Below are 12,257 nucleotides of genomic sequence, written 5' to 3'. Positions count from 1 at the left end.
CCGAGCGCATCCCCAATATCCCCTCCCTGGGACCCCCCACACTGCACCCCCCACCACCACCAGCAGCCCGGCCCCGGCCCCACAGGGAAAGCTCCCTGCAAGCGCCGATAACAGTAATCCACCACCCAGCCCGGCAAAGTGCTGCTATTTCCCTGCATTGACTTAAGGAAATTATAGACTCTCCCGGTCCCGCTAAACACAGCCTGCTTTATATTCTGCCTTTGCAGCTCTGCCGGGGGAGCGGAGCAGCTTAGCTCTCCTCTTAATATCTTCCTAGCTGTTATTTCCCTTCCCCGCTCTCTCTGCCGGGGCCATAAATATGCAGCGGCTGGCTCAGCGGCCGGGGGAGAATGGGAGCTATTTTTTCCCTACGTTACACGCTGTAATTACTTCACACACAGTTAAATCTATTTTTCCAATTCGGCAAAGCCTCCGCGGGTTGTTCTGCCCCTTTCCTGGCCCTGGGCGAGGGGTTCTCCTCCATCTCCTTGTGTAAATTCGTGGGGATGGGATCCGTCCTCACATGAGCCCTTGGTCGGTGTTGCTGCAGGGTCGGGGGTCTACGGGGGGATCTGGACTGACCCTGTGCCCACCGGTCCGCAGAGCCTGGCCACACGGCTGAAGGAGAACATGGAGAAGCTGACGGAGGAGCGGGATCAGCGAGCGGCTGCCGAGAACCGGGAGAAGGAGCAGAACAAGCGGCTGCAGCGGCAGCTCCGCGACGTCAAGGAGGAGATGGGCGAGCTGGCCAAGAAGGAGGCAGAGGCCAGCCGCAAGAAGCATGAGCTGGTGAGGCACCCCCAATGGAGCCGGGCAGGGGAATGGGGGGGTTTCCACGGGGTACCTGGCTCATGCTGCTCCCTCCCTGCAGGAGATGGACCTGGAGAGCCTGGAAGCTGCCAACCAGAGCCTGCAGTCAGACCTGAAGCTGGCCTTCAAGCGCATCGGGGACCTGCAGGCGGCCATCGAGGATGAGATGGAGAGCGACAGCAATGAGGACCTCATCAACAGGTGAGAGCGCCTGGGCCTGGCTCCCGCGCGAGGCACGTCACCGGGGCTCACCGCTTCTCCTCGCCACTTCTGAAATGCCACAGGGACCGCTCGGCTCTGCCTGGCCCTGGCAGGATGCCGTCTGTTCATCCGTCCATCCGTGCATCGTGCACACGTGCATCTGTCCATGCACCCATGCATCCACCCACCCGTGCATTGTGCACCTGTGCACACATGCATCTGTCCGTGCGTCTGTGCCTCCGTCCCTCCCTCCACCCACAGCCCCTGTGCAGCTTCACCCACCTGAGGTGCCTGAAATGCAGCTGGGGCCGTACCGGCTGGCTGGAAAGAGCCCGGGGAGCCCCAGGAGCCAGGGCAGCACAGGCTGGCAGCAGGTCTGAGGTGCTGGGATCCAGCCCGGCCCGGGACGCTGGGATCCAGCCCAGCCAGGGACGCTGGGATCCAGCCCAGCCAGGGACACTGGGATCCAGCCTGGCCCGGGATGCTGGGATCCAGCCCAGCCAGGGACACTGGGATCCAGCCCGACCCGGGACGCTGGGATCCAGCCCAGCCAGGGACACTGGGATCCAGCCCGACCCGGGACGCTGGGATCCAGCCCAACCAGGGACGCTGGGATCCAACCCAGCCAGGGACGCTGGGATCCAGCCCGGCCCGGGATGCTGGGATCCAGCCCAGCCAGGGACACTGGGATCCAGCCTGACCCGGGACGCTGGGATCCAGCCTGACCTGGGACACTGGGATCCAGCCCAGCCAGGGACGCTGGGATCCAGCCCAGCCAGGGACGCTGGGATCCAGCCTGACCCGGGATGCTGGAATCCAGTGGGGTGCAGCCCCACGCCAGGGGTGCAGGGCAGCCCCACCTCCCCTCCCCTGGCCCTTCCCCACCATTTAATTTGCCCCCCATTCATTCCCCCCCAGTTGGTCTTTTTGGTTTGGGTTTTGGTTTTTTTTTCCTTTCATTTGATTTCCTTTCTGTTGTGTTTCTCCCCATCCCGACCCTCCCCAACCTCTCCCAGTTTGCAGGACATGGTGGCAAAGTATCAGAAAAGAAAGAGTAAACTGTGAGGAGCTCCTCTTTCCTTCCCCCTCCTCCCCTAACCCCCACCTCACCCCCACGGGCCGGGGCCCCGCATGCCACTGGCCCACCTCCGCATGCCCTAACAGCGCCCGCGGCACTGCACGGCACATAACCGCATCCCACATAAACGCATCCCACGTGGGGGGACAGGGGATGAGTCCCCGGGCCGGGGCGGGGGGTGATGCTCCACCGCGGCTAAGGATGAGTGTATCGGCGTGGAGGTGACGCAGCCTCGCTGCCACGCACAATTAACATCCCTCGTCATGGTCCCTCCCCCGTGACCCGGGTCCCGCTTAACTAATGGCACGTTTGCCCGGACATAAATTGCATTTGACATGGAGTTTAATTCTGCTGGTTATAAAACCTCAGCTGCCCCCGGAGTTTGTTTACGGGGCTCATCGGTGGGGTTTTTTTGTTGTCGTTGTGTTTTCTGTTGTTTTTTGTTTTTTTTTTTTTCCAAGCTGAGCGTTGCCTGGATGTATTGCGGGGGGGGAGACGCACGTGATGGAGTGCAGCTCGTTGCTTTGAATTTAACGAGGAGGATTCATATTCAGGGTCTATCCCAGCCCGTCCCCCGAGTCGTCTGCCACTATCCTCAGGCAGGGAATAAGCCCGAAGCCGGACGGATAAAACGGCCGTTTAAGATCATATGATATATCCCATCCCCAGCAGTGGCTCGGTGGGAGCTCTTGCCTCTCGCTGGCCAGCAGCGGGGTGGGGAGAGAGGGGGCCGTGCCGCTTCGATTTCCTTATAGATCCCGCCGGTACTGCCATAACCCTAATGAAAGCAGTAAGCAGTTAGGTATTAAGGGAGATTTATGCAGGGATGCTTTTAACGTGGAGGAATGGATTTTGCAATGCATACAGCACCTTCTTTCTAAAGGCAATCAATATGGTTACGAACAGCCGTTATAAATTAGATGGTTTAAGCCAGATAGGGCTTTTTTTACGCTGGGACGTAAATCAGGGGCTCTGTGGCACGGCAGGGCTGTAAATCTGCCCGCCGCGCTCCTGCGCCCGCCTTGCCGGAGTCGTTTCTGTTCTGCCTGCTAAACTCCTGTTTACCCAGGGCCATCAACATCGCTCTTCCTCGCTGTAATTTTGCACTCGACGGTGGCCTATAAAACGAACCCACTTAATTTCTTCCCAGCCCCGGAGCTGGAAATCTCCTGTGTTTCTGGAGCCATGCCCTGCCTGCTGCCCCTCGCTGCCCGATGCCATCCCCTGTGTCTCATCTTCCCAGCCCCGGAGCCGTGCAGTGGCAGGGGTGGATATTGGGCAGGGGGTGCAGGAGCCCCTTGGCCAGGCAGGGGGGTGGTTTGGGGGTTTAGGAGGTGCGTGGCACGGCTGTGCTTCGGGGAGCCCGTGGCATGCAGGTTGAGCCGTATGCATGCAGGTTGTGCCCTGGGAGATGGAGCAGGACCATGGGACCAAGTTTAGCCCACCGCTGGGGGGCACAGGCAGTGGGTACTGGGAGGGTTTGGCGCCTGCCGGTGCGATTTTGCCTCCCCAGCACCCAAAATCTTACTGCCCCATGCTCACCTCTTGCTTTCTCCCACCCCGACCTGCTCCTCCGGCAGTGACGGCGACTCGGATGTGGACTCGGAGCTGGAGGATCGCGTGGACGGGGTGAAGTCCTGGCTCTCCAAGAACAAAGGCTCTTCCAAAGCACTCTCGGATGACGGCAGCCTGAAGGGCAGCAGGTGGGTGAGGGGCCGCCTGGCAGCGGACGGGGTGGGCTGTGCCAGGGGGCAGCCGGGGTGCGGGGTGGGCACTCATGGGATGTGGCACTCTGGGTGTCACACTGCCTCCTGGTGCTTGTGTGGCTGGTCAGGGAAGGGTTAATATGGGTGAGTGTCTCGGTCTCCACTGGGGACACATGTCCACCATGCAAGGGGACCTCCCTGGTGCCCCCAGCTGTAGCACTGGGACCCAGCCAGGAAGCACGTCAGCATCTGCAGCCCCCTCTGCCTCCCTGGGGGGTCACAGTGGTGGGTTCCAGCCCTGTGCATCATCCCCTAGCTCCGGGGCTGCATCCCCTGTCCGTCCATCCTCCCCTCGTCTGCAGCTCCACCGCTTCCTTCCCCGCACCTCTCAGCAAACGCCGACTGCCCGCGCAGCCCCCGGCAGCCCCGGCGGAGGGAGGGCACATGCCCCGGTGCCCCCACCGCGCAGGGCCAGAGTGGGGCTGGGACACGCAGCCCTGCTCCTGCTCCCCGGGGAAGGCACTTGCCTGCCGAACGCAGATTGCTTTTATCTAAACCCAATTTCCTAGCAGGGCTCCTGGAGTCCCGGGGGGCTCCCCCCGCTCTGCCAAGCAGGGGGGAAAGATCTGAGCCGTTTTTTCTTAATTGGTTTAATTTATTCAGCGGTGCAGATGTAAAACATTTTGTTATTGGAGATAATTCCACCGTTTCTGAAGTCAGGAATCAAACGCAGCGGCTCCAGGTAGCCGACAATGAAATAAATTGAACGCAGCACTTTAAAGGGGAATCAAAGTGGCGGGCTAGAACAATTCCCCCATTTACATGACATTTTTCCACAATGCTATTTCCCGCTGACGCAAATTACCGCGGCTGCCTCGCTGCCACGCTGCCCCCCCCTCGCCCGCTCATCTCCATCTCTCTCTTGTCTCCCCCGGTGCGCGTGTGGGGCCGCGGTGCCGCCGGCACAGGTCAGTCCCGCCGGATGGTCCCGAGGGTGAGGAGCGGCCGGTGTCGGTGTTGAGCTGCCTCAGCTATAGGAAGCGGCCAGGCCTCAAGGACTCCATAGGCGGCCGCGGGGATGAGCAGACGCTCTTCAGCGCGCTCAGCGAGCGACCGCCTTCCCCCGAGCGCGCAGCCCGTAGGGCGGCCAAGGGCAGCGAGCCCGAGGACCGGGCAGCCATCATCGCCCGCGCCTTCGCCGACGCCAGCAGCCGGGCTCAGCAAGGGCTGGGCAAGCGTTGGTCGCTCTCGGCCGCCGACGGCGAGAAAGCTTCCGTCGCCTCTGCCCCGGTGAGCCGGGCCTCCTCCGCCTCCTGGCGCGGGCTGGAGGACGGGGATGAGGGTGACGAGGGATGCTCGGTGCTGAGCTTCGCCCTCTCCAGCCCCGGGAGCTTGCGGAGTCGGCGCGGGGGACCTGAGGGTCGCCCCGAGTCACGGCTCTCCCTGGCCCGCAGCCGCCTGGAGGAGGCGGATGAGGGGTTCCGTGGGCAGCCCCCCCTGGGGCGCAGCTTCTCCGTGCCCCCCCGGCCCCGCAGCGCTGCCTCTGAGGAGGGGAGTCCCAGGGACGCCCGCCCCGTGGGGCATCGCTCCTACCTCGACCCTGACTTGGAAGCTGCCATCCAGGAGGTGCTGAGCTACCGCCCACCGCGGGCCAGGGGCTGCTCCAGCCCCGAGGCTGACTCAGGGGATGACAGCCGGAGCGTGCGGAGTGTGCGGAGCGCCGCCCCCCTGGGCGCCACCGACCGCCCCCCCGGCAGCATCCGTCGCTCCGCATCTGCCCTCGACTTCTCCCGGCGCGCCAGCCGGCGCCGCAGCAGCTCAGGCTCCTCCGAGGAAGAGGAGGAGCGGAAGAAGAAGAATGCCAAGAAGCATGCCAAGAAGGCCAAGAAGAAATCCAAGAAGAAGAAGAAGAAGCAGCAGTCATCATCTGACTCGGGTTCCTCCTCCGATTCCTCCTCTGATTCCTCCTCCGGCTCTACCGGCTCCTACCGCAGCACCTCCAGCATCAAGAAGGGCCCGCGGGCAGCGGGGGGCGAGGAGTCAGGACACCCCAGCCGGGGCAAGAAGGAGGAGAAGCAGCGGAAGAAGCAGGTTGACAGCCTGATGATGAAGTACCTATACCGGCCCGAGAGCGACTGAGGCAGGAGGTGGGAGCGGTGTGTGCCGTGCAGCATGAACCTCCCCGTGTGCCACTAACCACTCGCCCTAACCCTCGCCCGGCTCCGGGGATGGAGACCACCTCCTCCGGGCATCCCGGGATGGGGCACTCCGCTGTGCCCACAACCAGCCCCACTTTTGGGGTGCTGCAGGGCATCCCCAACACGTCTCCAGCTGTGGGGAGCATCCCCGGCGCGGCCACAGCGGGACCGGCAGCTGCCCATGCTGCCAGGATGCAGCGTGTTTGGGATTAGCGGCTACAGGACACTGGGAAGTGCTAATCCCTTCCTGGCTCCCCGGCCACCGGCCAGGACACAGCTGAATTTATTCCTTCGGGAAATTGAAGGGTTTGCTGGCATGTTGGCGGGTCCCGAAAGCGGTGGGGAGGAGCGGAGCGGGTACTAACACGCACCCGCTGCAGTGTGTGAAGCGGGGGTGGGCGGTTGGGGCTCGGAGGTGTTTCTCAGGGCAGCCGCGTCCTGCTGCCCTGCGCCGTGCAGAGTGCCTGTGGCAGGGAGTCGGGGTCACCCTGCAGGGTTTGGGGGCTCTGCACCCCGTTTGATGGCAGAGGAGAGGGTCCACCGGGGTTCACCGGCAGCTATTTCGGAGCAGGTACGATCCTTTCCGACAGCTTGAATAAGAGAAGGGCTGGAGGAGGGAAAAAAGCCTTTTGGAAACGTGGTTGCAGTTGGGCTGTCCGCTGCCTGTCCCGGGGTCAGTGAAGGCATCGCAGCATGCCGGGGGGACAAACACCCCCAGCACCCAGCCACGGGCTGCAGTATGACCGGGACCCTCGAGTGGTGACACCCGTGAGCACCAGCGTTGGCATCCACGGCCACGTGCCTTTTTCTGAGCACGTGGTGCTGGGTGCCTGCGGGGGCTGCAGCCGCCTGGGCAGGTTGGGCTCAGCCCCGCTGCTGAGCAAGGGCTCGGCTCAGCCCGGTGAGGAGTCGGGTGGGGTGGAGTGTGCCCCAAATATCTCAAAAATAATAGAAAAGACGGCGATCGAGGCTCCGTCCAGCTGGCTGCCAGCGTGCCGGCTCACCGCAGCTCCCGCTGCAGCCGGAGGGGTGTTGTGCCCGGCAGCCCGGCAGCGGCACTGCAGCGTTCTGGGGCATGGACCCCCCCCTCCATTACCCCCACTAACCCCACTTTCTCCCGCACAGCCCCCCAGGCTCCCGGCACTCCTTCGCCTACGACAGATGGGACGAGGAGCAGGACACCGGGGAAAGCACACGTCGCTCCTCCCGCAGCTCCCCCAGCGCCAGCGAGGCGGAGAGCCGGGCCGCCGAGACCCCCGCCTAACCCCACCGCCACCCTTTCCCATCACCCCAGAAACACACAGCTCCTTTGCGGGGCCACCCCCGGGCAGGCGGTATATCTTCTGCACCAGTGCGGGGTGGGGGGGGGACACGACACACACAGCCGCCCCCGGCTCCTGGCCACGGGGGGAGCAGCCCGGCCGGCTCGCTGGCTGCAGCCCCCATGTCACCCCCACCCTCCCACACCCCCCCTCTGTCCTCGGCAGCGGAGCCGGCAGCTCCAGCACCCCGGGGTTTATTCCTCAGTGCCTGCTGGCTCCTTATTTTATAACTTAAACACCCCCTTGTCCTCTTAAGCCCCTTTTAGTTGAGCCAAAGACGTCTCTCGCTGGCCGGGCCCTGGGGAGCAGCCGCCCCGCAGCTGGGAAGGGGACACGGGGACAGGGTCCCATGCACCCCCCTAGGTTGTCGGTCACACACCCCCCCGGCCCCCCACCCCCTGCCTGGTTGTTTTGCACTAGCCCAGCTGTGCGTCCCCTCCCCACCCCCTTTACTTTCAGTATGAAAATAAACGTCATTTCTGGCTGGTGATGCTGGCTGATGCCTGCTCCGTGTGCTGGGGGTTGGAGGGAATTGGTGTCACCCCATTTTGGGGGGGTGTGTTTGCATGGTGGTGGGGGCCATTGGGACAGATCCAGCCCCGGTGAGGATCCAGGGCTCCATGGAGAGGCTGAGCCTGGCACCTTCCCCGAGCCCACTGCACCCACGGGTGATGGGGAGGGGAGGGGGGAGACAGCCCTCGTGGGTGCCGGCACTGAATCATTTATCAATCTTCATAAATATGCAGATGAGCAGTGGGGATGGGAGCCCTCTGCCTGCCGGCGTTAATTATTTAACGCGGAGGAGATGATGATGTGCATCGCTGGCCGTCTGCTTGGCACGTGGCTCGCCTTGGCTCCAGCACCCACCGGCCCATGCTGGGTGCTGCCCCATGCTGCCCCCCAGCCTCAGGGACCCCCGGGACCCCCAGGATCCCGGCAAACCAGGCCACTTGATCCCTTTCCCCACCATCTCTTGGAAACAAATGGGCCGAGCTCAGCGCTCGCTGCCATAAAGCCACACTGCGCTAATGCGCTTTCATTAAGTGGGAGCGATCTAATGATAATAAAATGGCACATTTAACATTAAAACATTTAACTTGACTCCTAAGCGAGTGTGTCTCTCCGCGCTGTTCCAGCTCCATCTTCATGAGGCTGACAAAGATCCTTAATTTGTTTCCGGGGAGCGGGTGCTTGGCAGAGACAGCTTGGCACCGCGCAGCATGGGGGATGCTGGGATGCAGGGATATGGGGATGCTGGGATGTGGGCATGCAGGGATGCAGGGTACCGGAATGTGGGGATGTGGGGGTGCAGGGATGCAGGGTACCGGGATGCGGGGATGGAGAGATGCAGGGTACCAGGATGCAGGGATGGAAAGATGCAGGGTACCAGGATGCGGAGATGTGGGGGTGCAGGGATGCAGGGTACCAGGATGCAGGGATGTGGGGATGCAGGGTACCAGGATGCAGGGATGTGGGGATAGAGAGATGTAGGGATGCTGGGATGTGAGGATGCTGGGTTGTCAGGATGCAGGGTGCAGAGATACAGAGATGCAGGGGTGGTGGGATGCAGGTAGCAGGGATGCATGGGTCTGCCAGGGCGCTGGGATGTGGGGGTGCTGGGGTGCACAGATAGAAGGGTGCCAGGATGCTGGGTGCTGGGATGGTGGAGTATGGGGACGTGGGGGGTGGAGGGGTGCAGTATATTGGGACACCAGGATGCAGGGAGATGGAGATACGTGGGGACACAGGGGTGCGGGGATGCTGACACACTGGGGTGTGAGGACACCGGGATGCTGAGACTCAGCGGCAGGCCAGTGTGATGCCGTGTGGGCACTGCCGGGGCCCTGCACCCTACAGCACAGCTCGGAGCACGCCAGGGAAGCGGGTGATGGCGAAGGGGGCCGTGCTGTGGGATGGCTCCTCGCCCAGGCTCAGCTCACACAGCAGCTTCCCCACCACTGGTGCCAGCTTGAACCCATGGCCTGCGGGAAGGAGGAGAAGGGTGTGGGGGGGAGCACGGTCCCCCCGCCAGCCCCAGCCATCTCTGGGGTGCTGGGAGGGGGGGGGGGCTGGGTGCCCTCGCCTACCCGAGAAGCCAGCTCCGATGATGATGTTGCTGAATTTGGGGTGCCGATCCAGGATGAAGTCTTCATCCGGGGTGTTCTGGGGGAGCCACGGTGTGAGGGTGTAGGGTCCTCTCCAGGACCCAAGTTTGTAGGGGAAAGAGGTGGCAAGGTCCACGTTGGGGTGGGGAGGGGTTGGGACCCTGGATGCCTGGGTCCCACTCCTTGGGGGGGGGTCTCACCGTGTAGAGGCAGGTCTCCACCACGGCCGGCTGGGGCTCCAGCCCGGGCAGGTAACCGCTGATGAAGCTGCTCAGGAGGGCAACGTCGGGGCGGGGGGTGTCCGGGGGAGCCCGGTCCCGCTCCTCAGGGTCGGTGGGAGTGCCGTGGTGGTAGCACACCTGGGGAACAGGGGGTCAGGGGGGATTTGGCCAGGGGATGCCCCCACCGCCACCGTGTCCCGCTCACCTTGACCAGCCCCGGGTACTCAAGGGCGGGCAGCCCGTAGACGCCGTGGGGGGCTCGGCTCAGCCCCAGGGCCATGAAGCAGGGACCGGCTCTGCCTGCGCCGGGGCTCCCCGGCTCCTTCTCCCTCCAGTAGCAGACGTCGATGCGCAGGGGCTGGGGTCAGCACGTTAGCCCTGGCCACAGTCGGGGTGCCCCGCGGTGCCACCGACCCTTACCTGCAGCGGCAGACGAAGGCCCAGGGGTGCCACGAGGGCACCGGTCCAGGCTCCGGCCGCGATGATGAGCCGGGGGGCTCGGTACACCCCAGCAGTGGTTGTGACGGTGAGCACAGCCCCCGGTTCAATGCGTAGCACCTTCTCCCCATCCCGCAGGGTGCCCCCGTGCCGGCGAAAGATGTCCTGGGTGAGGAAGGTGATGGGAGGTGGCTGCGGGGACGGAGCTGGAGGACCCCTATCACGTTACTTCGGCAGAACCCACCTGAACTGCCCGCAGCGCCCGGTCAGCGAAGAGCACCCCACCAGTGCTGTCCCACACGGCCACCTCGCCGGTGTGGAGCCGGAGGCCGGGGAAGCGCTGGGCCAGCCCCTTGGCGTCGAGGACATGGTCGGCACCCAGGCTGCGCCGGCAGCCCTCCAGCTCCGGGTGACCCGCTGGCCCCAGCACCACCAGCCCGGTCCGCCTGCGCCCCACCAGCCACATCAGCTCTCCCCTCGCCCCTTCCCCATGCAGACAGCCCCCCCCTGCTTTGCCCCTGGGGGAAACTGAGGCATGGCGGCACTGGTGATGCTCGGGATGTGCTGCACCCCGGTGGGATGCTGGAGAAGGGTGCGTGGGGCGATGCACGGGGAGGGTCTGGATGCCATCATCACGCTCACACCCCCCCCAAATACAGCAAGCGTCATCAGCTCTGACCCCGGCAGCGGGGGATCGTTTAGATGCTCATTTCCTTAATGGCGCTTTCTTTACGGAGCCCCATAAATTACCCAGAGCCAGCGGCTGCCTCCCCGCTGCGCGGGGCTGGGGTGGCCTTATCCTGCCCAGCACTGTGCCCTGACGGGGCAGCGGCCATAGCCCCCAACCCCACGGGGAGGGGACGGTGCTCGGCGGGGGGCTGCGTCCCCATCCCCGTCACCTGTAGAGGCTGGTGCCGGCCTCGGCCTCCAGCCGCTGCCAGAGGCGGAAGCTGTCGGGCATCATGCGGGCGTAGGACAAGCGGGGGTAGGCGCTGCGGGTGATGCGGCTCTGCCCGTGCGAGCTGCCCCGCGAATGGGGCAGGATGAACTGCGGGGAAAGGGGGATGTGGGATCCCAGCCACCGGCACCCCACCAGCCCCGCGCACACCAGCACTGGGAAATGGCAGGACACGGGGGTCCTGGCACTGGGGTCAGGGGGGTCCTGGCGCTGGGGACATGGTGGTCCTGGCACGGTGTACCAGCGGTGCTGGCGGTGGCTCCGCTCCGTGCCGTGGCAGAGGGCAGCCAGGTCTGCAGGCGCCCACCCCAGCGCCTCGGGGCTGGGGACACGGCAGGACTGGGGACACTGGTACCTGCTCCAACAGGAGGGTGGTCCTGTGGCGCTGGGCCAGGTGGTAGGCGGCGAAGGAGCCCTGGATGCCGGCACCGATGACGATGGCATCATAGGTGGCCCTCTGGGGCTGGCTGGGGGCTGCCATGTCCGTCCTCGTCCCCGTTCCCGGCGGGCAGCCCAGGGGCTGAGCCAGGGGGAGGGACGGGGCAGAGTCCGGCCGAGCGGAGCGGGTGGCGGAGCCTTGGCCGCCCTCCAGCCTCTGCGTGGATGGCGGTGGCACATGGGGGGAGCCGCATCCTTCCCACCCCTCGGGGCTGGCCGGGCAGGAGCATCCCCGTTCCCAGCCAACACCGGTGCCTGATCCCACCGGGGAACTCGGGCAACTCCTTCGGCAGCGATGGCACAGCCGACAGCGCGGGGGGAGTTTCAGCCCCTTCCTTCCCCAGCTGCCCCCACACCACTGCCAACTGGAATTTTTATCCCTTCTTGGCACACAGCACCTCTGTTCGCCCCAGTGCAGCACAGGGACCACCAGGACCAGCCCCCCCCCCCCCCCAACCCCACACCCCAGGGGACCACAGGGCACTGTGCTCCCCCCATCACAGAGTCCCCCCCACCGCAGCGGGGCCCCCCCAGCCCCGCAGCACCGCCAGCGAGTGGGTGGGATAAATGTGATGGAAAATGGTTTCCAATAAACCCCCCCTTCCCTCCCCGCCGGTCTCTGCCGGCTCCGGCTGTGGTGGGACACGAGGCTCCGTATCGCTCCCGTTTGTGTGCCGATGGGAAACCCCCCACTTGCTTCAAGGCAAACAGGTTTGGTTGTGGTTTTTTTTTTTTTCCTCTGGCACAATTTATTACAGCCATAAACTATTTTGTTGCCATCT

General features: G+C 64.2%; 2 protein-coding genes across 6 annotated transcripts in view; one reads left to right on the top strand and one right to left on the bottom strand.

Moving 5' to 3' along the window:
• MYO18A (myosin XVIIIA) overlaps positions 1–7,805 on the top strand; it is a 39,173-nt gene extending 31,368 nt beyond the window's left edge. For 4 of the 5 annotated variants that reach the window (XM_082493340.1, XM_082493337.1, XM_082493336.1 and 1 more), the window contains 6 exons: positions 604–789; positions 872–1,011; positions 2,028–2,072; positions 3,670–3,792; positions 4,764–5,942; positions 7,119–7,257. In XM_082493340.1, coding sequence (XP_082349466.1) covers positions 604–789; positions 872–1,011; positions 2,028–2,072; positions 3,670–3,792; positions 4,764–5,934 — 1,665 coding nt within the window. In that variant the 3' untranslated portion in view covers positions 5,935–5,942; positions 7,119–7,257. Of the gene's footprint in view, positions 1–603; positions 790–871; positions 1,012–2,027; positions 2,073–3,669; positions 3,793–4,763; positions 5,943–7,118 lie in introns of all 5 variants that reach the window. The other variant, XM_082493339.1, reaches the window with a different exon arrangement.
• Positions 7,806–9,166: 1,361 nt separating this feature from the next.
• Positions 9,167–11,518, bottom strand: PIPOX (pipecolic acid and sarcosine oxidase; the record flags this gene model as incomplete). The annotated part of the gene is made up of 8 exons (XM_082493044.1): positions 9,167–9,297; positions 9,403–9,478; positions 9,621–9,779; positions 9,847–9,999; positions 10,062–10,244; positions 10,324–10,525; positions 10,979–11,127; positions 11,393–11,518. The coding sequence occupies 8 exons, from the start codon at positions 11,516–11,518 to the stop codon at positions 9,167–9,169; spliced, it is 1,179 nt and encodes a 392-aa protein (XP_082349170.1).
• Positions 11,519–12,257: the final 739 nt, after the last annotated feature.

Source organism: Vanellus vanellus (assembly GCF_965231255.1).
Source record: "Vanellus vanellus genome assembly, chromosome: 19".
NCBI classification, from domain to species: domain Eukaryota; kingdom Metazoa; phylum Chordata; class Aves; order Charadriiformes; family Charadriidae; genus Vanellus; species Vanellus vanellus.
This window is presented reverse-complemented; position numbering and strand designations above follow the sequence as displayed.